The sequence below is a fragment of the Pelodiscus sinensis genome, chromosome 15, assembly GCF_049634645.1.
Source record: "Pelodiscus sinensis isolate JC-2024 chromosome 15, ASM4963464v1, whole genome shotgun sequence".
NCBI lineage: Eukaryota > Metazoa > Chordata > Testudines > Trionychidae > Pelodiscus > Pelodiscus sinensis.
The window spans coordinates 22,837,581-22,865,188 of record NC_134725.1 but is presented as its reverse complement, the minus strand read 5'-3'; the positions used below and the strand labels follow the sequence as shown (position 1 = coordinate 22,865,188).

Here is a 27,608-nt window from a genome sequence, read left to right as displayed (position 1 = left end):
TGGTGTTAGCTGAAGATGAAGAGGAGACAATTGAAGAGCAAGAGGCTAAAGAAGGAAATATAAACCATCAAACTGAACTTTCTAACTTAGCCAAAGAAGGTAGGCATGTGAATTGCTTGTGGACACAGATTTGCAACATACTTGTGGGGTTTGGAGTAGTATGTGAAAATTTATATTTACACATATGGTAGCTAACAAATAAATGTTTCCTTTCCTGTTTGCATTCAACTTTCAAATCATATATAGTTTGTATTCCTGTTAGTATTGTTTTTTGATAGTGCACTAACACTTATCATTGTAGAATAGTGATAGAAATGTAGCCATGTTAGTCTGGTGTAGCTGAAACAAAAAACAGGACTATGTAGCACTTTAAAGACTAACAAGATGGTTTAATAGGTGATGAGCTTTTGTGGGTCAGACCCACTTCCTCAGATCAAATAGTGGAAGAAAATTGTCACAACCATATAATACCAAAGGATACAATTAAAAAAAATGAACACATATGAAAAGGACAAATCAAATTTCAGAACAGAACGGGGATGGGGGTGGGGGGAAGGTAAATGTTTTTGAGCTAATGATATTAGAGGTGATAATTGGGGAAGCTATCTTTGTAATGGGTAAGATAATTAGCGTCTTTATTCAAACTTGAGTGTAAAGTGTTAAATTTAAGCATGAATGACAGTTCAGAGGATTCTCTTTCAAGTGTAGTCTTAAAAGGCCTTTGCAGCAGGATGCAGGTAATCGAGTCGTTAAGACAATGTTCTTTCTGGTTGAAATGGCAAGAAACTGTTTTTTCTTTGTGATCCTGTCTGATATCTGTTTTGTGGACATTGATCTTTTTGCGAAGTGTCTGAGATGTTTGTCCAATGTACATAGGAGATGGACACTTTTGGCACATGATTGCATAAATTATATTTCTGGATGTGCAGGAATATGTGCTCTTGATCTTATAACTCACTTGGTTCAAAGCTTCAACTGCCCTTGATAGATAAGAGCCTTGAAAACACGAGAGCATTGGAGATCCAAAATAACATTGACTAAAGTGGAAGCACCTCCTACCAACTACTGTGATCACTGGTCACATAAGCAATTCTGCTTAAAACCCTCTACAGCCTTTTCCCATTAGATGGAAATCCCACCAAGCCTCATTTGCCTTGGCTCTTTGCGTGTGCCTGCTCAAACAATGATTTTGCAAAGAGGCTGAAAAGCCTGGTCTATTTCAGATTTTGACAGGCTAAGCATAAGAGGGAAAGGGGCCTTTCCAGAGAATGCTCTGCCAGTAATCTCCTTCCTTTTGTAAAACTGTTCAGAGGAAAGTATATGTGGTGCTGTGCAAAATACCCCACAGACATACTTCAGTTTTGATGTCTTAACAAGCCTGATACTTTTAGTGCTTTGATTCCTCAAAGCAGTAACTGATTGTCAGATTATATAGTGGGATTTTTATTTTATTGGGAATCTTCTGAGCTGAGCCCACTGACTTTAAAATCATTACCTTCCTTCCATCTGTTAATTCTCTTTAAAGTCAATTTCTGAATTGACTACTGTATGGATTACAACATGTATCTGGATTATTAAAATAGAGTATTATTGATAACTGCTAATTTTAGGTAGTAATATCATTGTATTTGCTCTTCAATTATCTTTAGCTGAATTGCCTTTGGATGATTTAGTAAAGATGTATGAAGGTGCCTTTTCAGAGAATTTTCAGTGGCCCCAGCCTAAGCCTGACAATAAAGAGGACACCAGTGAAGAAGGTAACTGTATTTTTATTAGAAGAAACCACTAACATTCATGTTGAAATAAATTGATAATTCACTAGGCTCACTTTATCAAGGTGGTTCATCGTGTGGGAGAACTAACAAAGTAAGTTACATCAGAAATTAATAAAAATTAACACTGCTGGCGTCTAAGGGATTGTATGAAAGGAGGAATGTGGAAAAGGGTTGGGAGCTGTGGATTATATTCCAGGCATTGCAAAATATTTTCTGTATGGCCTTCCACAAAACATTTAATCTCTTGTTTATTAGTTCCTAATGTGTAAAATAAGGATAGTATTTTTCTACCTTATAGGAGTGTTGTGAGGATAAATGCAGTAATGTTTGAGACACTCAAACTATAGTGGAGGTAGATATAGCAAAGCCTATAAATAATGTATACTGGTTAGTTTTCTTGTCGTGTTATAGATACCATTGGTCATAGAATTATTCTTTATAGGTTCAATTTTAGGAATTTGGGACATTCCAGAGGATTTCTTAGAGTGTAAAATCTTATTTCCTCTTCAGCCTACTTAACATTAGCATTTAGAACATGTTGCTGAAATTAACTAAATTGTTCATTTTAACTTAACAGAACAGAAGATAATAGAAATGGTTAAAGATTTAGTAACTTATTTCTGATGTTATATGTCTCTGTGTAAAATAATCATAAACTTACATCTTATGTAGAATCAGAAGACCGTACACGGGACCAGGAGAATCTTCAAAAAGAAGTGGTACTCATAGATTCACTTCTGAACATTGATCAGCACAAGGGTGTAGAGAGAACAAATGCTTCAAAAAAGTACTCAAAAGACATAACAGAAGTTGCTGCAGCTGCAGAAGCACTGTTACCTAAAGGGAGTGCTCGTATCTTGACAGCGGTAAAGCTTTTCATTTCCATTTCTACATGTGTTGATGCATAAAGATATTTTTAAAAGGGTAGCTTTAAAACCGGAAATACTACATAATGGAATGTCTTTTATTGTTTACCTTTTATTCAGTATAATACTGGATGCACTCTCATTACCCTAGCATAATGAGAGGAATAGGAACTGAAAGTATTGGAATTCTGTTCTTCCACTGGCAGGTTCGTGGACTTAGAAAATACACTTAATTCTTCATTACTCAGTTTCTCCATCTGGAAAAGTATATAGGTACTTCATAGAGAATATCGTGAGGCTTAATTAATTGAGTGAATATGGAATGCCTACAGTACAAAACTAATAATTTTGCTGTTCCTTCAAGAAATTTTACAGCATTTGAAATAGAATGATAGGACTGGAAGGGGGCCTCGGAAGGACATTTAATCTAGCCACTTGCATTCATGGTAGGACTAAGTATTATCTAGAGCATTCCTGACAGTTGTTTGTCTCCCCTGTTCTTAAAAGTCTCCAATGATGGAGATTCCACAACCTCCCTAGGCAATTTATTCCTGTGCTTAATCACCCTGACAGGAAGTTTTTCATGATGTCCAACCTAAACCTGACTTACTGCAATGTAAGCTCATTGACTCTTGTCCTGTCCTAAAGAGGTTAAAAACAATTTTTTCTCCCTACTCCTTGTAACAACTTTTTATGTACTTGAAAATGGTTATCTGTTTCCTCTGCTATCTTTTTTAGACTAAACAAAGCACATTTTTTCAGTTTTTCCTCATAGGTTATATTTTCTAGACTTTAATTATTTTTGTTGCTCTTCTCTGGACTTTCTCCAATTTTTCCTGAAATTTGGTGCCTAAAATTGGACATAATACTCCAGCTGAGGCCTGATCATTGCAGAGTAATGTAGAATTACTTCTCATGTCTTGGTTAAGATACTCCTTGTAATGCATCCCAAAACATTTGCCTTTTTTTGCAGCAGTGTCACACTGTTGACTGCAAATGAACTTGTGGTCCATTATGACTCCCAGATCCCTTTCCGCGATTCTCCTTCCTAGGCAGTCATTTCCCATTTTGTATGCATGCAATTAATTGTTCCTTCCTAAATGGAATATTTTGCATTTGTTCTTATTGAATTTCATTCCATTTCTTCAGACCATTTCTCCAGTTTGTCCAGATCACTTTTAATTTTTATCCGACCCTCTAAAGTGCTTGCAACACCTCCCAGCTTGGTATTGTCTGCAGACTTTATAAGTATCCTGTCTGTCGTTATCTAAAACATTGATGAAAATATTGAACAGACTCAAATCCAGAACTGATCCCAGTAGGATCCCACTTATTATACCTTTCCAGCATGACTGTGATCCATTGATGATTACTCTGTGGGAATGTAGCACCTTAAAGACTTACAAAACATGTAGATCGGGTGGCCAACCTGCAACTCATGAGCTGCATGTGGCGCTCTGATTTAAAAAAAAAAAGTGGCTCCTGCTGGTACCACTCAGGTCGTCCACACTGCGCAAGGTGCCCTAGTGCGTGCTTATGGTCGGGCTGCTCTGTGCATGCGCCCAGTGCCTGCTTACGGCTGGGCTGATCTGCACCGCATTCCAGTGTGAGCCCACAGCCCACCACTCAGTGCATGTACCCCAGCCAGCATGTGCTCAAGGCCGGCCGCTCAGTGCCCGCGCCCCAGTGCCTGGAGGGAGCCGCATGTGGCTGTAGCGGTGGTTCTGGGACCCGGGCATTAGGTTAGAGCAGTGGGGGAGGGGGTTTGGGTTAGAGCAGGGTGTGTGCCTGGGGGAGGGTAGGGGAGGAGCGAAGGGGAATTGGATTAGAGCGGGGGCGGGGGTGCGCATGGAGTCTCAAATAGCATGTCTCCAGACTGGCTGCTCAGTGCACGTGTCCTTGTGCCTAGAGGGAGGCATGGCTGTAGCAGTGGGGGCTCTGGGACCTGGGAATTAGGTTGGGGGGGAAGTGGGAAGGGGGTGCCTGGCTCTGGGGAAGTGGGATTAGGTTAGAGCAGGGGGAGAGGGGAGAGTTCCTGGATCTAGGGGAGGGGAGGGGAAGGAAGGAGGAGCCTGGCTCTGGGGGAAAAGAAGGGGATTAGGTTAGAGCCGTGGTCACCAGCCTGTCGATTGTGATCAATTGGTCGATAGTGGGGACACGACCAGCTGATCATGATGCGTTCCAGCTCCCCCTCATTTCCTCCAACCCCCAACGAGAAGCCTGCGCTGATGCTACCTCCAGCGAAAATGGAGGTAGCGCGCTGGCTTCCTGCGGCATGGGGGGAAGTCCCACAGCTATGAGCCAGGTCTTGCATCTCAGGAAGTGGGCGGGCTGCTCTTCCCTTCTTCTAAACAGCTGGCAAACTTCCTGAAATGCCGGGTCCATCGTGCTGCCGGGGACTTTTCCCCCTACTACCTGCCTGTGTGGGGAGGGAAGTGGTGGAGCAGGAGGGAGAAAGGGAGTACGGATCTCAGGACTGCATGCTAGCTCGAACTTCTCAGGAAGCATGTGGCTGTTGTGGGGAGCAGAGGAAAAGTGTGCGCTCCCTGAGAAGTTGGAACTGAGGGGGAGAACAGCACTCACGCTTCCTGAGACCTGGAATTCCCCGGTACTGGCCGAGTTATTCCTATCTCTTCGCCCCTCCCTCCCTCCCTAATCCATAATTATGGAATCATAGAAGGAAATGTTTATTTGCTTCTTTAACCTTAATCATACTCCTTTGATCAAAAGCAGCAACGTATATGTATATATTCTTTTTGTATAGGTAAAATACAATACTCCATCTTTATTGTATGGGACTCTTAGAGAGTATCAGAAGATTGGGCTGGACTGGTTAGCAAAACTGTATAAAAAGAATCTCAATGGTATTCTGGCAGATGAGGCTGGGCTTGGCAAAACTGTGCAAGTCATTGCCTTTTTTGCACATCTGGCTTGTAATGAAGGTAAGTTGATTCTGCTGTTTCATTCAACTGTGATTAAAGGTAGACTACTATTACCATTATACATCTCAGGGAAGTAGCCATGTTAGTCTATACAGAGTATCAGATAGAAGCAGCAGAGGGGAGGGTGTACTTCAAAGTGGCAGTACCGCACAGCTGTGTGGCGCTGCCATTTTGAAATTCCAAGGCAGCATTTCAAATCGGCAGCAATGGAGCCTGGGATCAGCTGGGGACTCCCCAACTGATCCTGGGCTTTGCGTTTCGCTGACCCTTTGAAGCGCCGTAGTGGCACTTCAATGTGGCAGCGCAGCATTAACACCTGCGATTAACATTTTAACAAATTTCATGTATTTATCCTGGACTGCGTTAATGGTAGCCATTAACACATGTCAATTAACAGCCCTAAAATATATAGTAACTAGGTATGTTAAATATTGGTTAATTGGATAGTTGAGTAACCTCATGAATTCTTATTGGTTACTTGACTATTCTATAGTCCCCAGGGGGCTGGGCTGGCAGCCAGTGTCCTCTGGTTTCACTCTTGAGGAGCCCCCTGCCATTCTGCACTGCTGCCTCTGTTTCAGAGGCAGCAGCGTGGAATGCTAGGCAGGAGCTGGCCTGCAAGGGGAGCCAGTTTAAAAACCAGCTCTCCTCGCAGACCTTCTGCTTGTCATGCTGTGCTGCTACTTCTGATAGAGGCAGTAGTATGGGGTGGCAGCAGCCCCTGTCTAGGGGGCTTTGAACTCCTGGACCCGGCACAAGCCAGAAATGAGCTGGTCTGCCTGTCCACCCAGCACCTACTACACTTTAGAGTAGCAGTGAGGATAGGTCCCTGACTTAGTGTGAACCAGAGACTGAGCCAGGCTGCTGGCCAGCCTGCTATAAAATTTACTTGGGAGCGGGAAGGAAAGGCATGTAATCTATAGCATTAACCTGTAAGCTTTTGCTTATCGCTTAATCAACTACACTGTTACATCCCTAATAGTAACATGAACTTTTGTGGGTATAAGACCCACTCCATCAGAAACACTTAAACTCATCTGATGAAGTGGGTGTTACTGACGAAAGCTCAAGATACGATATAGCAATAGAGATAGGGAGGGGAATTTATTGGTCTCTCAGGTACCACAGGACTACTCATTGACATTATAAATCACTCTTTTGCCTATTTACAGCTGTCCTGCAAATCTTTTGAAATTTTGCCAACGATTGTGGTGATTCCTTTTAAGAATAGTGGCAAAAAGCTGGTAGTTCTAACCACTTCTTGAATAGCTACTGTAACTTGAGTAGCTATTATAAATGCTGTGTTCAAGTACTCTTAAACTGTCTCCTTTTGGTTAAAAAATGCTCATGGTATTCAAAATAGTTATCATTATTTAATGGTAAGCCGCATCATGTTGTACTTTACTGGCTTCCTCTAAAATCTCCATGTTTTCACCATGGTTTGGAGCGGTAGTTTTTATATCCAGAAGCTGTTTAAGATTAAGTATTTATAAAGCTCCTTTGATATCTGATTAAAAGTTCAGAAAAATGTTATCTATACAATTACTTATAAACAGGGCTTGCCGAACCGCAGCAAGTCCCGCTCGCCAGCCGTGCTGTCCGGCGATCTACGCATGTGCAGATCGTTCTGTGCATGTGCAAATCGCCCGAATCTGGCTCTTCCGGGTTACAATCTACTCACCACGGGCGAGTAGATTGTATATTTTTTCGAGACCTGTTTCTAAATGAAAAAGGATATTAACTTCCCAAAAACTGCCTCCGACATATGTTAACTGCACTTCTCAGATCTACACAAATAATTTTTAATGTTGCTCCAATCTTGGATTTTTAGCTTAGCTGAGATTTTTGTTTTAAGAATTACTGATATGTCCCATTTGAGAAAAAAAAAAAAAAAAAAGTTGGGTTCATCAATTGTATATACATCTCACCTAGTGTTCTTGCAGCAAAAAGCACTATTCAAATATACTGAAGCATATGCAGATTCACCCATGATTAGATTTGTTGCGATTGCTAGGTGGGATGAGGGAGGGATAGGAGCCAGAGACTGGCAACACCAGAAGCTGACAAATGTACTCTGGAAAAAATGAGAGCGAAATAGAGATTAATTCTTCCATTATAATCTCTTTGATTTTTGTGGGTTCAAATCAGACTTGGTTAATACATGGACAAAGGATGATTTTTGCTAAATAATCATTTATATAGCTAGATGACAATCACATCTTTGTAATTGGACATCCTGCTTTATTACTTGACAGCCCCCTGCTCAGTTTTCTATCCCTGACATGGATTTTGGATGCCAAGTTTTTAAAAAATCTCCCATTTAACAGTATTAAAAGAAACTAAATAGCACAATGAACAAACGACTCTGTTCACTTCTGTGACTCAGCCGTTGATAAACAACTGCATTTGCAGAACTTCAGACTTCAATTACAGCTTTGTATTCTCTCACACTGGTTAACAGTTCTTATAATAATAGTGTATTGATATTTGTCTTGGCTCTCACATATTTTTAACAATGAATTCAGTACATGTGGTTCTTAACTTTAAGAGTAGAAGGGAGAAAATGAGCTTTTATTGTTTATCCCATATCTGTATTTTCATCTGCTATATGTTTCCTCCTGCAGGTAATTGGGGACCTCATCTTGTTGTTGTACGGAGTTGTAACATACTAAAATGGGAGCTTGAATTGAAACGTTGGTGCCCTGGATTGAAAATTCTTTTGTACTTTGGCAGCCAAAGAGAACTTAGAGCAAAGAGAGAGGTATATTTTGAAGAGTTTATTTATAGTGATGAGACTAGATCACTATTTAGGTACACATATTTATGCAGCTAGTTCTTGTTGAGATATAGCAAGAAATTAGTAATAGAATGTGGACTTTTTGCATTTCCCAAGAGCTTCTAATCCATAAATCACATTGAAAATCCAAGTGAAGCAATGGGGTGAACTCAGTATTAAGCAATAAATGCAGCACCTTACTGTCTGGACCTCAATTGTAGTTTAAAGACTAGGATTATCCACATTTTTTAATAGCTGTAAAGTGGATGGCATACAGTCTTAATCACTGGAATACAGCCATTACTTTTGTCCCCCTAGCATTAGCAATGGGAGGGAGTTTGTATGGATCATTGTTTATTTGTGTTTTTGTAGGAATGGACAGAACCCAACAGCTTTAATGCATGTATCACTTCATACAAGCAGCTGTTTAAAAGCAGCCATGCATTCATGAAAATGCGATGGAAGTATCTAGTTCTAGATGAAATGCAGCAAATTAAAAACATGTCCGAGAAACACTGGGAGGCACTCTTCAGTCTCCGAAGGTATGAAAGATGTCAGAGTTTTTCCTTGATGTTGCTTTTAGATCAGTTTTTCTGCTGTTCTGTTCTGGACCTTGATTTATTCAAGCAAAATATTTACTATGCATTTTTTTTATACTGTCAAAATGAGAAACTAGTTTGCTTTGTTTTGGATGCTTCACTTTTTTTTGCATAAAAATGCCAATGAATGTCAGAAGGCTTAAGTTAATAAAACATTTTTTAAAAACTTCTATATTAAAATACTCAAGCTTTATAGGAAACTTTATAGTTTAATGTTTAACTATAAAGGGTAACTGTCCTAAATTTTAGTATAACACCTTGTCTTAATTTTAGATTTTAATAGCTAGCATTACTTCTTAACTATTACAGCTGAGCCTTTCAGGCAGACTTATTTAATGAAGATGAAAATATTATGGAAAGCAATGTTTAGGACAAATGAGGGGGTTTATATTTGGGTTAATTTGGTTTATTGCAGGTGGGGTTACTGTTCTCTTTTTTTATTGTATTTTTAAGTATTTGTTATATACCCTTACTGTTCACATGAGAATTTCTTTATTTTATTAAAAATTGCTTAATTATTACTCATTAGTAAACCTCATTATTAAGTTTCTTTTTTTATATTGTTCACAGCCAGCGTCGTCTGCTACTGATAGACACTCCTTTGCATAACACATTGATGGAGTTGTGGACTATGGTACATTTTCTAATTCCAGGAATTTCCAGACCTTATTTGGATTTCCCAGTGAAGGCAGCCAATGAGGAGAATCAGGATTATTGCCATAAACTTGTTATAAGATTGCACAGAGTATGTCATTCAGTTATTTTCTTGTCTCTATTACTTCAATATCTGAACACGGTTGACTCAGGCATAGTGGGTTCATACAGAATTCTCTGCCTTTTCTTAATGCTTGGATCAGCTGATACAGGAACACGTCTTATAAGCATTCTGTTGTATGTTGGTCAAAGCATTGTGTTCCATGTTGAACACTGGGCCTAAATTATGGAGCTCAGGATTTATGCAGTAAGGATCTTCCTAAGTCACTTTCTCCTGGGAATCCAGTACAGTCACTAGTAAAACCTTAAAAATGCACAGGGTGCTGGGGGTTCCCTGGGAGTAGGACTAGAGTGCACAGGCTGGTGACTGTCCCTGGGACTATTGAATAGCTGTGTAACTTCTAAAATTTGATGTGGGTTACATAACTATTCAATTGCATGCTAACATCCTTAACTCAAACTTTTTGTGGGGTCTCCTAAATTTAATCTATACATGCTAGGGATAAATTATTTTAAATCAGCAAAGAATTGCTTTAAGATAAATTAGTATATACAGGTTTAAATTATGTGGGTTTTGCACTTATTTAACTAAACTAATTTAGTTAAACCAGTGCAACTGTTAAGTATATTAAGCCCAAATGTGTGCTGTTGCATTCAAGAATTTGTTATTTTATCAGACACATGAGCTATGATTAACTGAAATAATTGACAATCCTTAGCATCTCTTTGCTATGTATACAAGCAGTTCACAGTTCTCTCAGTGTTGTGGTTTCAGACTGCAAGGAGGGGGTTGATTTACTTTCATTTTTACAGCTTATAGGCTAAGTTTTGGTTTGTGTTTGGTGTATTGTCAGAATAAGAGCTAAAAGTGTCTTTAAAAAAGCCAAAACAAAACCAAATGCTTAGATTTTGGAGCACCTTACAGCAGAGATTAAAAGAACAAATGTCAATTTTAAGTCATTTTTGTAGCAGTGTAATTGCTTTATATACATATGGTTGCATAGCTGCTATTTTGTGTGTGTATTATATTTGGATAATCTGAACTTCAACTTGTCAAAGTAGTGAAGGAAAACTAATTTATTATGACATTTTTCAGATGATTCAACCATTTATTTTGCGAAGATCAAAAAGAGATGTTGAAAAGCAACTAACAAAGAAATATGAACACGTGCTAAAGTGTCGTCTATCTAGTCGGCAAAAGGCTATGTACGAAGATGTCATATTGCAGCCAGGGTAAAGAATTCAAATAGAAAAATAAAAAAAATAAAAAAAAGTTATGATTCTACTTTTTGGCTAAGGAGATTGTCCTGGTGGTTGCTTTTAAGATTTTTTCATGACCAAAGAATATAACATAACTACTCTGAAACCCCTACAAAAATTACAACCTGATCCTAGGAGGGAGGACCAAAACTCAAGCCCTATAACTTGGCGAGGGGAAGGAGGCTCCCAGGAGGGGTCTGTAACTTGAGCCTTGCCACCCAGGGCTGAAACATTTGGGCTTTGTCTTCAGTTTTGGACACCTGCAATACAAGCCAACCCCAGTGATTCTGTTACAATGAGCTCTTGAGCCATTCTGGGATCCCAACCCAGTTTGAGAATCACATTAGAGACAAATGACATGATGGATTTTGAAAAATGCAACTCTGGAAGGCTAAAATGAAGTTCTGATGATAAATTTTGGATAATTCTTATTCCCTATGGATGCGTCTCCAAACCACAAAACCACCAGAGTTCAACAAGAGTCAGTTTCTGCTCAACAGTTGTCCAGTAGTGAAACAATACGAGTAGTGATATGGGTAAAGGTGCAGTAGATTGACAAAAATTAGGAAGTGGGGAAACTTCTTTGCTTAAACTGTTTCTGACTTTAGGCAGTGTCCATGTTCCTCAGTTTCATGATAATTGCAAATTCAAATTCACATGTTTTTTGAAAAAATATTGTGTTACAATATATACTCCTGAAACATCTTTCCATTTAAAACCTAAACATGTATTAAGATTGCTATGTAACACATTACACTTCAGATTCTGGTCCTATGATGTTTCTTTCAGGCTTTATAAAAACTATGTTTACACCGAGAAATTTATTTATTTATTTATTTTTTAATTTGATAGAACCCAGGAAGCTCTTAAAAGTGGACATTTTGTCAGTGTCCTTTACGTTCTGATGCAGCTGCAAAGGATTTGTAATCACCCTGACCTGATAAATCCCAGGCTTACCAGCTCCTCATATGTAGCGGAGACATTAGAATATGGAACTGCTTCTTTGGTCGTAAATGCATTAGAACGGGGTCTTTGGGAGGTGAGTGGAAAAATAAACTATTTAAAAATTGTCCTTGCAGAATGTTGGTATTTAGAGGACACGGCATCAGTCTCTCATTCATAGGTCTGTGCTTCAAGCCCAACTGTAGCTTATAAGTGGAATTTGCTGTTCTGAGTCCTCCACTCAACTGATGGTGATCACTTGTTGCTGAATATGATCATCTTCCATGGGAGTTGTGGACCCTCAGTAGGCTGATAAGGCCAATCCTTGGACCACAAGTTCTGTTATAGTGAGGATGGATGTTTCCAGGTGCAGCAGGAGGCTGTTGACTATGACTAAAAGCCAGTCTCCCCTTAGCTTGTAAGTGGGCAATGTCAAATTTCAGGGAGACATTGCTTAGGACTTCTCTCCATTTTGAGTGATCCTGAGCAAGTGTCTCCAAGTGTCAACATCAATATTGCACTTTAAGATATTTCTTTAGCAAGTTCTTATAATACTTCCATTGTCCTCCCACATTACAGTATCCTTTTCAGTTGAGAAAACAGGACCTGTTTTAGGAGGCGATGGTCAGGCATCCGAACATCGTGACCAGTCCAGTGAAGTTGCTGATGGATGATCATTGTCTTGATACTGGTGGTCTTTTCCTCTTCCAGAACATTGATGTTAGTGCTCCTATCTTCCCATTTGATCTTCAAGATCTTGCAGAGGCAGTGTTGGTGATACCTCTTTCAAGTGATGTCTGTAGATTGTCCAGGTTTCAGACTCATAAAATATTATTGGGAAAATAATGGCGTGATAGACAAGAAGTTTGGTGTCTGTTCAGATGTCATGATCTTCAAAAACCCTGTGCTGTAAATGAGCAAAGGCTGCACTGGCATAACTCAGATGATGGATTTTTATATAAGTATCTGCCTTGGATGAAAGATAACTTCCAACGTAGAGAAAATGATCAACATTCTTTAGTGCCTTACCATTGATTTTAATAGAGGGGCATATGGTATCTCGTTTGGAGAGGGCTGATGGAGCACTTTGGTCTTGATGTTGAGTGAGATACCAAGACTTGTGTAAGCATCAGCAAACACAGTGAGGATAATATGAAGATCTTTCTTAGAGTGGGCAAAAACTGCATTGTCATCAGCATACTGAAGTTGTACTACAGAGGTGGTGGAAATCTTACTCTTAGCTTTCAGCTTGCTCATCCTAAACAGCCTTCCATCTATTCTGTAGATGATTTCAATGCCAGCTGGGAATTTCCCATCAATTAGGTAGAAAATCATGGAAATAAAGATTGCGAATGTTGTTGGGGTGATGATACAGCCCTGTTTGACTCCAGTTTGTACTTTATAAGGTTTACTCTGGAAGCCAGTGCTGCTCAGAACAGTGGCTTTCATGTTGTCTTGAAGCAACTTTAGGACATTGAAGATTGGATATCCTGATAAATAGAGCAGAAGTACAGTTCAAAGAACATGGTTATTCACTGAGTCAAAGGCTTTAGTTAGATCAATAAAAGCCATATTCAGTAGTTGATTTTGCTCCCGACACTTTTCTTGCTGGTGCTGTGCAATGAAGATCATATCTGCAGATCCGTGACATGGTCGGAAGCCACTGTGTGACTCCAGTAAAATTTCTTCTGACAGAGGCAAAAGACAGTTTGCAAGGACCCGTTCCAGGACTTTTGCCTGCAACAATGAGGGAGATTCCATGATAGTTTCCACAGTTAGCTTTATCAATTTCTAAAAGAGGGTTGCAATCAAGGCATTCCTCGTTTCACTGGCTAAGCTGCCGAATTAACTCTGGTCTGCCGTCTTTAAAGATTTTAGCAGGGATCCCATCTGGACCTGCTACCTTGTGGTTCTTCATTTGCTTGAGGTCATTATATGCCTCATGCAAATTGAGAGAGTCTTGAAGTTCATCCCTAGAAGGTCATTGGGGGATTTGCTCAAGAACTTCACCCACAACCATGGAGTTATGATTAAGAAAATCTTCATAATGTTCTTTTCAGTGAAAATTAATGGCTTTGTTGTCCTTCAGAAGTGTGGCTCTATCCTTAAAGTGAAGGGAGTTCATGCCATGACAAGTTGGCCCATAAAAAACCTTAATGGCTCTTAAAGAAATCACTTGTATTATGGGTGTCCACAAAATGTTGGAGTTCTTTTGCTTTCTCAGTCCGCCATTTGTTCTTGAGTTCTCTGGTTTTACATTGGACTTCTGTTTTTGCGTTAGCACGGCCTTCTCTCTTTGTATTGCAATTTATATCATTCTTCGAAGCACAAAATGCCATTCTCTTGTCATTGCTGAGTTGCTCGATTTCAACATCATTCTCTTCAAACCAGTTCTGATATTTTCTGGTGTGATAGCTTATGGTTTCCTCACAGGTATTGATGATTGCTTCTTTCAGCTAGCTCCAATGTTCCAATTTCTTCCAGAAACTCTGATGGAAGATTTTCTTCTAAGACTGCTTGGAAGTGATCATGCTTAATGGGGTCCTTCAGAACTTGAACCGTCAGCTTGTGCCTGCTTCTTTTGTAGCTTCCATTTGGGTGTGATCCTAATTTTCATTGTGGATTGAATGAGGCAATGATCATCAGCAACTGAATGAGGCACAGTCATCAGCAATTGTCATTGTTCTTGTAAGAAGTACATCATTGTAATCTCAAGCGCAAACTATGAGGTAGCTGAGAAGATGCCAGTGCTTTGAATGTGGGTGTCTCCAAGATTTTTTGAAGTTGTCCTTTTGTTGAAAAAGTGTTCGTGATGATATGTTCATGTTCAGCACACTTGGTTGGGAGCATCATTCCATTTGAATTGCTTTTGCCAACTCCTTCTTTCCTGATTGTTCCTTTCCACAGGTCTGAGTATCGTCCAACAGAAGAATGATCTTATCTTATTTAGAAGCTTGTTCTTTATAGCAAATCCTACTCCATACAATCAAAGTTCATCTAAAGATTTTACCTTCCAGAAAGTTGGTGTCTCCTTTCTCTTTCCTCACCTGTCCTTCATCAGCTCTTCTAGTTTTGGACAAGGCAGCAATATGATGCTAAACTGATTCAATTTGCAAGCAATGATAGCTGTATATTGCTCTGGTTGATCACTCTTTGAGTTATCCATCAGGGTACGTTATATTCCAGGTTCCAAAGTTGAGAAGTTTTCTTACATTTTCCTCTCCATGGATCATCACTTTAGTGGAGAACCTTGCGTGTTCCAGTGACATCCCAAGAGTAATGCTGCCTGTAGTCATGTACTCCCTTAGGATCACCCTTGGCAAAACAGTCAAGGGCGAGGTTTCAGACAAAGTGTGATCCAAGAAGTCCTCAATGGCAGAGCAGACTGAGGATAACTGCACAATGGAGGTGAAACTTTTGTGTATTGTTACAGCAGCTGTGAAGGTAGATAGATGATCTCTAATCATCATGTGTCCATGCCATTTGGTTTCAAGCCACTATCTGTCTAGGATAGTGTGGTGACTATTGTGTGCCAGTCTCTTCACTTTAAAAGAAGTCCCGCAACGGTATCTTTCAGCTTTTGGGAAAACGATACCTGTACAAGTCAAAAAGTCAGTGGTAATCTTCGAGTGGCAACGGGAACAGGACAGTGAGATCCAGAAGTTCCCAGTCACAGACTGACACACAGGCGACGGGTGTGTGATGCAGTCGTCTTGCTTGAGGACCAAGGCAGATCAGGCATCTTGGCAGCTGCACCTGTGACTGAGCAGTCCTCTTTAGGACCCACTCTGCTCACCCCACATGAGGAGAGAGCTAGAAAATTGACCCCAAAATAGTCTTTCCTCTTTTATTCTTGGCTAGATAGCATCTAACAGGATTACCACGACAGCAGTCCACTTAATTTATTACACGTTCACTACATTTCTCTTTCTCCCTGCAGTTTACATTGTAAGAAATGGTTGAGTAGCTGGCATTTATGTTTCAGCTATCTGAAGAAAAATAGGCTTAATTCTGCATTACTGTTATGTTTTTTGTCTTCCGGAACTGTCCTGTGCCCAAAAACACTCTGAAATTAGAAGAAAATTGGGAGAACTAGGGATTTAAGAGTGTAATTGTTTAAACGATTAACCTCCAAAATCAGCTTATTGGTTTCTGTTACAGTAACAACCCAGCTCCACTCCCAGGGAGCCCACTGCCACCCCATGCTGCGGACTCCCTATCAAAATCTGCAGCATGAGGTGGCAACTGGCTTCTTGGGAATGGGGCCAGTAACTGGGAGCTAGCGTGCATAAGCCCCGTTCTTGGTGCATATCTGCTCCAGCTGCCGGCCCTGCTCTTGGGAGCCAGCTATTGCTTTATATTGGAGTCTGCAGCATGTAACTGTGTATCTTCTAGGGATGTTAGCAAAAATTTATTTTTGTAAACATGTAACCGCTGAATTTTTCAGCGGTTTCATGTTTACGTGCTGATATTTATGAACTGCATTTGTTGCTGTCTAGCTCAACTGATATTTGAAATACCAGGAAAACTGCAACTTAGATAAAGCAAAGTCCTGATTTCCCAAACCCTATCAATCAATTGGCTTCTTCAAGCCAATTTTACACTAACAGTGGGATTGTCAACTGTAGTTATGACCAAAAAATCTGGAGTTTCAGTATTTTTAGTTTATTTTTATTACCTAAAAAAATCCCTTATTTTTTTCCTTTGAAATATATGCTGTAAATAAGGCAATCAACTAATGTTAGTTTCACTTTAAGCAGTCAATAAGTCAGAAGATTTTTTTATTATTGTTTTTATGTGCTGACTTGTAAACCTTATTTTTTCACAATAACCTTAGGATACAGACATGTGTCTTTTTGATCTGATTGGGATGGAAAATAAAATGACTCACTATGAAGCACAAGTACTGCCAAAACAAAAGGTGACCAGAAAGCTTATCGAAGAGATCTACAACTCCCCTCATCATCCAGCCAGACCCAACCCAGTAAAGCTCAAACCAAGCAGGTACACTTAACTTCATATGAAAATGTTCTTGCTTGAGCTAGAATTTTAAAAAAGGAATTCATTTCATCTTAAACTTTTCAGAAGTAATCCATCATTACTTGCATCTAATTTATAATTCATTGTACAGCCTCTTCCCCACTTACGAACCGGTTACGGACCAAGTAATTGGTTTTAATTCATTTTGTTCATAAGTCAGACCCCATTGAGTTACACACGACCGTGCTGTTCATAAGCGCAGATTGCGTTCGTAACTCAGGGTCTGCCATTTACGACAGTTTTGGTCTTAACTGCGAATGGTTGTAAGTTGACCGTTTGCAACTCGGGGACCAGCTGTATTTTAAAAATGTTAACAGTGAAACTGAATATTAGCTCTTAAGCCCCCTTCTCGTAATGTATTACATTTGTCATACCACATTATACTCCGTTGTTTATTTTGATGGTATTGTATAGTACCTTCCAGCTTGTTTGCCCTCAGAACTAGGACTTTGGTTTACTAAAGCATATTTAGGCTGTTATAAGATAATTATAGTTTAGTAGACCTGATATGCTTTCATGCCAGGCAGGTATGGAGCTGCTTTGTGAAATGCAAGACATAGGCTGTTTCACAGTGCGGACTGTGGAGGTGTAAACTGCAAAGTGCACCAAATTGTTGTGCCCTAACTATCTGGTGTGAGTGCTGCTGGCGCAACTAACAGGTACCTAGTTTGCATTTAATGTATGTTAATGTCAGATAGGTACCTTTTACTTTGAACCAGCAGCATCTATGTGAGGCAATTAGAGTGCGACATTTTAGCATGCTCCCATTGCCTTCTTTATAGTACACTGTAGCCAGCCCGGAGATCCACTTTGAGACAGTCTTTGAACTTGCTGAATATTTACTCTAGCTAGTTTGATATTATAGTTCACTCTAATATAAAAGTAAGATAGCCTTTGGTTTTAGTAAAGCAGTGTTTCTCCTAGAGCATCCAAGAGCAGTGTTTCTCAACCAGTGGTTCGAGTACCCTTAGGGATACTTGAGAGATGTCAAGTACCTGAAATCTGTACCTGAAACATAACTGAAATTTGGAGAAAACTGAATTTTTGTTTTAAGTTTTATAGCGCTTCATTATTTTTGTACTTTTGACACCCAAAAATTTCATCGCCCACTCAGCTATGATTAAGCTGTTTAAACAAAATGTGTTGCAGTGATAAAAAAAAAAAGTGTGTGTCTGAAAACTGTAGGTCTTGGGGGTACTTATAATTTTATTTTTGTTTTTAAAAGGGGTACTTTATAAAAGAAAAGGTTGAGAATCACTGTCCTAGAATACTGGAGCTTGCAGAATTAGCAAATATTTTGTGGGTTGTTCTTCAGGCATTTAGCTGTGTCTGCAGTAATGTAGGAACATATGTCAGTATACTTTAAAAGTATTTTTCATATAAGGAACCAGTGTACTGAAGAATCAGCAGGTTATAGATGTTCTGGCTTGACGGTCTTAATTACCTTCTCCTTTCTCCTGTTTTTTGCCCCAATCTTTGCAGGTCAATCATAGTAGTGTTAATTGTTCTGCATGTGCACTATACAAATATGTGGGTGGAATCTTTCACTAGGAGCTGCTGTTGAAATAAAGGTGTCAGTTCCTCCCTGTAGAGCTTAGTGTCCAGATTTTGCATAAGTTCTGCATACCTGTTGATTTTCTAGTATTTAATAACAAAACTTGCAAACTTTATCAGATATCTGGCAGACAGAGTCTGGTGTCAAATGTGATTAGATAAGAAACTCATCAATGAAGGCCGATGTGGGATGCTAGAATTTCTACCAGTGTTGAGTCCTGTTCAGGTGCTCCCTTTATAGATGTAGAATTAGCAAAATAGAAGGAACTTTCTCCCTTGTCCTCCTTCCTTCTCCTTAGCTGTGTAGAGAGGCAGAATATCTCTGTTCCTCCCCTCCCTGTAGCTTTTCCTCTCCTCATATAACTCCACATCTATGTGTTACCGATATAGCTTTCCCAAATAAGTGTCAGCAACTTCTGTTGTTTCACAAGATTTTTAAAGTAGTAGTCAGTGAAGCCAACCTGACTCTTATTCAGTGTCATGCTATTGCTCCTCTCAGAGAAGCTTTGAGCAGCAGCAGAGGCAATGGAGCTGTTGGTCTACAGATTCAAGAAATCAATATCACATCAGTTGAAACTTTAAGGAAAGCTTCAGTTTAGCAGGAATTGGTGGTCTAAGTTTTTAAGTCACCTAGGAAAGCTGAGTGGATTTTTAAAGGCTCAGTTAATTTTTTCTTAAGCTTTTATTTTGAATATACTTTGCAGGTTGTTTCAACCAGTTCAGTATGGGCAAAAGCCTGAGGGCAGGACTGTTGTTTTTCCGAGTACTCAAGTACAACGGACAGTGACCACAGCAACAGTAACTCAGCAGGGACAAGTGCGAGGGCGATCACCCATTGCTACAGTATCTGCAAATCAAGGTAAGAAAGATATTGCTATCATAGGTAGTTATGCATCAGTATATTCAGAGGTTTGTTAGTCTGTTATTAGAACTCATGTTTCTTCCAGCTTGGTGGTCTAGATTACTAATCCAGTGTAGCCTAACCCCAAGTGTACATAATGTTCTGTTGATGTTAGGGACTTACAGTGTATTTGCAGATATACTTAGTCTTTTTAAAAAATGCTTACCAATTATATAATGTTGTAAAAATAGGATGGAGTGATAGGTGCCAGTAGAAATCCCAGGCTATAAGGAAAAGCCATTCCTTTAGCCATTTTAATATCCTGTTGGAAGGTTTCTTTTTAATGCAGGTTGTTTAAAACAATGGAGTTAAAATCTCTAACAGCTTGCACAAACAAACCTTATTAATTGCAGCTGCAGCAGCACAGTTTCAGACAACTCAGGCTTCTACCAGTGCTCCAAGACACCAGCCAACAGCGACCTTCACCACAGCAACTAGCACAGCCAATCCTGTGAAACAGCGGGGTCAGACCACTGCACATGCCTCACAGCTAGGCCAGACCCAGCCACAGGCCCCCTCGCACACCATCCAACAAAGTGTGCTGCCTCAGAGGCTGGTACTGACCTCTCAGGCCCAGGCACGGTTGCCTAGTAAGTGGCCTCCCCTTTCAAGGTTTCTCCCACCTTTTTTACTGCAATGAGGTTAAGTTACTAGGCACCCTAAAATGTGTACAGAATCTTTGTTTTTTTCACTCTTCTGATTAGCCTTGCTCACTATGCTGCTTCTGACCAAGGAAAATCAAAAATTGGATAAGAAACAATAGAATTGCTGTGGACATATATTAGCGGTGTCAACTTAATCTCCTATTTCTGCATGTTTCCTCTGCTGGCAAGTCTTCCTTCAGACCAAATATTTTAGCTCTATCCTAATTATTCTTTTCATATTAAACACTAATCCATCTGCTTAAAGGTCTCTAGCAGAGACAAAAGTCACAACTGTTAGGCAGAGAAAAGCAGTGAGGCTTTGCTTTAAGGTTGTATGTGCCCTGCCTATTAGCATGGATATCGAATACTGAGCACTGATGTATTAATTTTATCTCTGGGGTAATGCACTGCCTTTACAAAAGCTAAATGTCATGCCACCATTTTGTAACTATTTATAATACTTGCTGCTTTTTGCTTGTAAGCTTTCTGCATTTAAATCAGAAAAATCTTAGCATTTTAAAGCTTTTTTCACTTGTCTAAATGCAGCTCTCTTAATATAAATCTTGCTTAAGTAGCACATTTTAATATTCAGGCTATTTAAAATGTGTGTGTTCTCATTTTATTTTGAGTGACTATTTTGTTTCTTTAAACCTCTCTTAGTGCTCTTGAAAAGGCAGTGGAGATCACTTTAATATGTATACTTATTTTATTATAAAGTGTCACATGAGTTTTCAGGTAGCTCATATACTTTTTGCTACTAAAAGTGAAAGGATAACTTTTCAACTGTTGATATTTAATTTGAAATGATCAGTTTTTTTCCAGTCTGCCCCATAAATACAGAAAGCAATACCTGCTGAACTTTTATATGACACTTTTGGAGCACTAAATATAATTATGCATGAAAGGCGCTTCAGCACCAGTCTACTAACCAACATTTAGAATTGTGGGCTGAAGGGCATTCATTAATGCGTGTTTCCCTCCTTAACAGGCGGTGAGGTAGTAAAAATAGCCCACCTGGCTTCCATAGCATCAGCACAAGGCAGAATTGCGCAGCCAGAGACGCCTGTAACACTGCAGTTTCAAGGAAATAAATTTACTTTATCACACAGCCAACTCCGCCAGCTTACAGCAGGGCAGCCTCTGCAGCTGCAAGGTACTCTTCTGTCCAGCTTTAGTCAGTAGGTTTCTTAATGTTGAGATACTAGATGATTGGAATGGGGAAGGCTTTCCTCATTGGTTTGCTTGAAGCATATTAAAAAGGAGGTATTGATCCATATATGTGAAGTGAGGGGCAATTTCTCAAGAAAAAGTGTTGACCAGTTAGAGAAATGAAATTACAGGATTTTTATAAATTTTATTTGACTATTTCAGTCACGAATATATTCGTGCAAATAGAATAAAATAATTCTTTTATCAAAAATGAAATGTATAGTCATATGGAGCAAAATTCATATAATCTTTAACCTTGTTTCTGCAGTGTAACTTTTTTCTCTCTTCATAATAAACATGTTGTCTATATTTTAACCCAGAGCCACAGGTGTTGGCTCAGAGCCCACGTCTGCAAGCAGAGCTATCATCAGCAGTAGTGAGAGTGGCAATACCATACCATAGCATCCTTACATCTGAGTTGCTTCTTTCAGAGCTGGGCAGCTGAAGAGTGGTGACTACTAACTGTGGACCCAGCTCTGCAGGCAGCAACGCAGAAGTAAGGGCAGCATAATATGATATTGACACCTTTACTTCTATGTTGCTGCTTGAGGGTGCTTGCTTTAGAGCTGTACACCCAGCTAACAACCTCTGAAAGCAGTACAGGCATAAGAGTGGTAGTACCACAACCCCCCTAAAATAATCTTGTGACCCTCCTGCAACTTCCTTTTGGCTCAGGACACCAATTTGGTTTTCCTTGTGAAATCTGTATAGTATAGGGCAGTGTTTCCCAATTGGTGCTCGGGGGAACCCTGGGGTTCCGCGAAGCAAAACTAGGGGTTCCGTGAGGAGCCTCCTCTGAAAGAGAGAGAGAGCCGGCTAGCCAGCAGAGGAATGGGCGGTGAGTTGTGTGTGCTCGTGGTGCCCATGCTCCACCAATATTTGGAGCTGGAGCAAGCCCCCCTACTCCTCCCACGCGCGCGTCATCCCACCCCGACCCAGAGCATCTCTCCCCCAGCCCTGTCCCTGGCCTGTCCCTGCTGTGTGCAACCTTCACTGAGCTCCCCCTTGCTGGCTGCTGCTGCCTTGCACAGTGTGCTCAAACCGGTGGGCGGGGAGACGGCCCAGGATTTTAAAACTGCTGGGCGCTGCGTTGCGCCGTGCAGCTGAGTTGTGGGTTCGGAGTCTGGGGACGGAGCACAGACTCCAGCCCCTCAAAGTGGAAGGCAGAAGGTAGGGGAAGGGGAAGGGCTGGGAGAGGAAGGGGCTTGTGCAGAGGGGGAGGGAAGAGAGGGGAAGGCACCAAAGGGACAGGGTAGAGGAGAGACAAATGCCAGGGTGGGGTGGGCATGAGGAAGGCCGGGATGGAGCAAGTCATGTGTGAGGGCACAGAGGGGCATGAGAGGAACGGGGGCAGAGGGTGGTGAGGGGGTGGGCATCAAGGAAAAAGAGGGCAAAGGAGGTAGGGGCAATGAGGGAAGGGGGAGGCACCAGGAGGGTGCAGGGGTAAGGGAAGGTGCAAGTGCCAGGGGATTCTGGGGGTGAAGCAGAAGAGCAGACACCTGCAGGGGCGGGACAAGCACCAGAGGAGGGTGAGGGATTGGAGGGCAGCAGGCACCAGGGGAGCTGATGGAATAAGGGGAGGAGACATGGCAGCAGAGAGAGAAGGTAAAAAGTTTTTAAAATATTTATTAATAACAAGGGTGCCACAGTGGCACACCCAAACAAGCCACATGAACTCAGTACTTGCAAGCTGTGCTTTTGCACAAGGGCATCTATGGCAGTGTGAATGCTCTCTTGCCCAAGAAAGTGTCGATGGCTATTTTAGCCATAGGGCTTTCTTGCGCAAGAAATTCACGTTGCCTGTCCACACTGGCCTCTTGCACAAGAACAGTTGCGCAAAAGGACTTATTCCTGAGCGGGAGCATCATAGTTCTTGCGCAAGAAGCCCTGATTTCATACATGAGAACGTCAGTTTACTTGCGCAAGAACACGCGGCCAGTGTAAACAGGAAGCAAGTTTTTGCGCAAGAGCAGCTACTTTGGTGCAAGATCGCACCAGTGTAGAAACAGCCAAGGAGAGGGCAGGAGGGAGGCAGAGGCAGGGAATCAGCGCTGGCTCAGCATGTCTGCATGGTTTAGGGGAAGGTGCAGGGAAATTGAGCTCAGCTGGGTTGCAGAGTGGGGAGGTGGTCCGGGAAGCTGGGCTTGGCTGCGGGGTGGGAGTGTGTGTGGGGGGAGCTCAGAGCAGCTGCAGGAGGAGGAAGGTGCTGGGAACTGGGGCTAGACTCAAGGGGAAGGAGGGGCAGGGAATGGGTGCTTGGCTCAGCAGTTTTGCAGGGCTTGGGAGAGGTGCAGGGAAACAGGGCTCAGCTGTGCTGTGTGGGAGGCATGCAGGGAAACAGTGCAGGGCTCAGCTGGGCTGAGGTAGATGTGGGAGGGCATATGGAACAGATGGGCAGCTCAGCTGGGTGTGAGGGGCTGCAGGGAACTGGTGCTGCACTCCCTTGGATTGTGGGGGATGGTTTTGGGGGAGGTGCAGGGAACCAGCAGGGGTGGGCAGCTCAGTTGGGTTGCAGGGGATAGAGGTGCAAAGAAGCCTAGTGGGGGGAAGAGGGGGGAACCAGGAGCCCTGAAATGACCTCCCCTGGTCCAAAAATCCCTCATCTGGGACCAGTGAGGTCCAGAGGGTGTCAGATCAGGGAGGTTCAACTCCTACCCAAGTCCCCTCCCTGTCCTGGCCCCAGCACCCTGCCTCACACCCCAGGACTCAGCACCGCCCTGGCTCCTGCACCCTGCCAGTCACCCTAGTGCCCAGCAGGACCATGTCCCTGACCCCAGCACCCTGCCACCTGAGCCAGCATCCTTCCACCCAGCAGCACCCTCTCCCCAGCCCCAGCACCCATTTTCACTCTGTCCCTTGCCCCTACCAGCACATTTGGGACCACGTTAGTGAGGCTTGGGGTTTTTTGGAGGGATGTTGGGTTTTTTTGCATCTCACTTGTGTGGCCCCAACTAACTCAGAACAGGTTCCTCACCCCTCTCATAAATAAAGACAATGTTAAAACCTTTTGAGTTTGACATAATCTTTTATTTAAAAATTAAGCCTGGCCAACAAGCCCCCAGTTGGGTTCAAACCCCCATCTCACTGCAGCATCATAACACTCCTGCACCACCTGACCCCAAATCTGTGCCTATTATACACTGGAACTCCCTATCCTGAGCCTCTTACATCCCCAAACTCCTGCATCCCCACATCCTCAGTCTTCTGCCACAACAGTCCTGCACCATCCACACATCACAAATCTGTGCCCAGAGCCCATCATACTCACAATCTTCTTGCCCTGAGTCCCTCACATATCCAGTCCAAACTCCTGCACCCTCACATCCACAATCCCATGGCTTGCTCAGCACCCCAACCTTCCACCTGAGCCCAACACTCCCTGGAGACCCCTTCCCGAACCAACATCCCCTTCTCTTGCATCCAAATTCCCTCCCAGAGCTTGTACTTCTCACCCCTTCCCACACCCACATCCTTCATTCTTACCCCACACCTCCTGTCTCAACCTAGTGAGAGTGTATAAGGGCTGGGAATAGCAAGTGATGGAGAGGTGGGGAACAGAGTGAATGAAGCCTCAAGGAAAGGGGGTGGGGGGGGGTCTCGGAAGGAATGTGATTTTCATGCATTGGTGGGGATTTTCCCTCTCACCCCCCCCCCTTTTTTTTTGGTTGACAAATCTAGGGGTTCCTTGAAATTCTGAAAAGCTGAAAAGGGTTCCTCGGCCAAATAAAATTGGGAAACACTGGTATAGGGTAAAAAGCACACAAAAGACCAGATTTCACGGGGAGAGACAAGATTTCATGGACCCTAATACGTTTTTCATGGCTATGGATTTGGTGTGGCCCTACATAAGTGTCTTTCTTCCTAAGTGGGGATATTTCTTTATGTAATTAATTTAGATGATTGTCCTCATAAAAGAAAATGATAAATTTTGAATCCAGTAAGTAAATTAGATGTACAGCAAAATTAAGATTCAACTACAGGCAGTCCCCGGGTTACATGGATCCGACTTACATCGGATCCCTACTTACAAACGGGGTGAGGCAACCCCACACTAGCTGCTTCCCTCCAGCAGGCCAGGGAGACGCGAAGCTAGCGCCCCCCCCCCCCCCCCCCAGCAGACTAGGGAGACGCGGAGTGGCTTTTCTCAGCAGACACCTCAGCTTGAGAATAAAGGACTGAGGGAAGTGAGGTGTGGGAGAATAAAACTGAGCTCTGGAGAAATGTTTGGCTAGAGTTTCCCCTACAATATGTACCAGTTCCGACTTGCATACAAATTCAACTTAAGAACAAACCTACAGTCCCTATCTTGTACGTAACCTGGGGACTGCCTGTATTCCATATTGGGTGGGGGGAGAATACATAAATGGGAGTAATTTACAAATCAAATAACTATACAGATGTTTAATACCTTGCTTTGCTGCCTTTTTAGTCTGGCTTGTAAAAATGAGGTAATTTTACAAACTTTCTTAAATTAATAACATGCATTAGATAAACAGTACCTTTTTAATGTTGTCACTTTGAATCAGATATTCCCAGCAGGGCATACATTATCTGTTGTGGAAATATGACTTTTTTTTCCATTTAACTCACAATTGCAGGAAGTGTTCTTCAGATTGTTTCAGCTCCAGGCCAGCAGTATTTGCGGCCTCAGGGTCCAGTTGTCATGCAGACAGTCTCTCAAGCTGGGACTGTTCAGAATGCTCTGAATGCTTTGGGAAACCAGCACCAAGCAGCTGTGCCAACTTCTACAACAGTAAGCCCACAAGGTAGGTTGCTCTGTCATGAAGCTAAGTTTCCAGTTTGTTATCTAGCTACAGGTTGGACCTCCCTAGTCTGGCACCCTCAGGACCTGACGGATCCCAAAGGAGGTCTCCTGCCATGGCCCCATAGCCTGCCGCCCCTCCCACCTGCCGGATCATTCCACCTTAGCCAGGTTGCCTGTTGGCTGCTCCGGCCCCAGCTGGACTGCTTTGGCCCCGCTGCTGGCTGGGCTGCTGTGGCCCTGACCTCACTGCTGGGCAGCAAGCAGCCCCGGCTCCTCTGCCATTCAAGAATTGGTGGTCCCTGTCCTCATTGCTGCTCAAGTGGAACAATGCCTCTGCCAAGCTGCTGCAGCCCTGACACTGCTGCTGCCTGGGCTGCTGTAATCCCAGCCCAACATCACTCAGGCAGCCCCCGACCCTGTTGCTGGATGGCATGCATCCCTGGCCCCTACTGGGCTGTCATGGCCCCAGCCGGGCTGACATTGCCCTGCATCTGTCCAGGCTACGATGGCTGTGGTCTGGCCCCCTTGCTGCCCAGGGTGCTATGGCACTAGTTTTGCTGCCAGGCAGCGACCAGGCTGGACTAGCCCTGCTATCACCAGCTTCCTCTAGGCTCTCAGTCCTGCTGGGCTCCCTGCTGCTGGCCCTCCTGCTCTCTCCTCCAGGAATATCTGTGGTCCTATGGAAGTTGACAGACCAGAGGGTCCCAGTTTAGAGATGTGCAACCTGCAGCAAAATTGCTTTTATATTTTTCAAGTTTCCTATTAATTGGTGCCAGGTAATGGGCGTTTTAATCCAGAAACATGCACTAAGTAATTGATGGAGCTATTTTGTTCTGTTAAAGTGGTGGGGAATGAGCTACTTAAACTCTCACAAGTCTTTAAACCAGCAGTTCTCAGCCAGGGATCCAAAGCTCTCAAGGGGTCACAGGAAGGTTTCAGGGGATCCACCAAGCAGGATGTATATTAGATTCACTGTGTCCCAGGGCACAAAGCTGAAGCCCCACCACTCTAAGCCTCACCACCCAACGTCATGCTGAAACCTGAGCTGCTTAACTTCGTGGTGTCCCCTGTGACATGGGGCTGCATGCAGTTGCTGTAGGCAGTTATGCTAGCCCTTGCTTTTATATGCAGAAGGACAGCCGTGACATAATTGGAGTTTTTATAGCTTGTTGGAGGAGAGGAGAGGTCAGAAAGAAAAAGGTTGAGAATCTCTTGCTTTAATCCAAAAGTAAAAATGCACGCCTCTTTTGCTTCATAGAGGTTTCAGCTGCACTACATATTCAGAATTTCTCTTTACAAGCAGCGTCTTAAGTAAAATTGCCCTGGATAGTAAAATATCAATTTTAAAATATTTACCATTTTTCAAAGTAGAATCTGGGACCTGATTATTTTTTACTACAGCAGATGCTTCCTAATAGCAATCTTGATATTAACAATTTCCAGTTGATAGCAACATTTTTCTGGGATCCAGTGCTGTCCCATTGATTTTATGGGTTTAGAGCTTGGCAGCAGGCATGCTGCTTTATTAACTTTTTGGAGAAGAAAAGCCTCGACTGCATGCAGGTTTTTGCAATGTGGAAAACAGTACTGGAATCCCAGTCCTACAGTCTAGATCCGTGGT

At 42.2% G+C, this 27,608-nt stretch overlaps 1 protein-coding gene across 8 annotated transcripts in view; it reads left to right on the top strand.

The window, feature by feature from the left end:
* The window catches only part of EP400 (E1A binding protein p400), a 104,860-nt gene that overhangs the window by 27,915 nt on the left and 49,337 nt on the right, over positions 1-27,608 (top strand). For 6 of the 8 annotated variants that reach the window (XM_075898396.1, XM_075898395.1, XM_075898394.1 and 3 more), the window contains 14 exons: positions 10-99; positions 1,650-1,757; positions 2,448-2,641; positions 5,406-5,583; positions 8,208-8,344; positions 8,732-8,901; positions 9,529-9,703; positions 10,769-10,905; positions 11,785-11,971; positions 16,712-16,878; positions 19,173-19,327; positions 19,723-19,959; positions 21,002-21,166; positions 25,821-25,988. In XM_075898396.1, the coding sequence (XP_075754511.1) occupies positions 10-99; positions 1,650-1,757; positions 2,448-2,641; positions 5,406-5,583; positions 8,208-8,344; positions 8,732-8,901; positions 9,529-9,703; positions 10,769-10,905; positions 11,785-11,971; positions 16,712-16,878; positions 19,173-19,327; positions 19,723-19,959; positions 21,002-21,166; positions 25,821-25,988 (2,268 nt within the window). Of the gene's footprint in view, positions 1-9; positions 100-1,649; positions 1,758-2,447; positions 2,642-5,405; positions 5,584-8,207; positions 8,345-8,731; positions 8,902-9,528; positions 9,704-10,768; positions 10,906-11,784; positions 11,972-16,711; positions 16,879-19,172; positions 19,328-19,722; positions 19,960-21,001; positions 21,167-25,820; positions 25,993-27,608 lie in introns of all 8 variants that reach the window. The other 2 variants (XM_075898393.1, XM_075898398.1) reach the window with 2 other exon arrangements.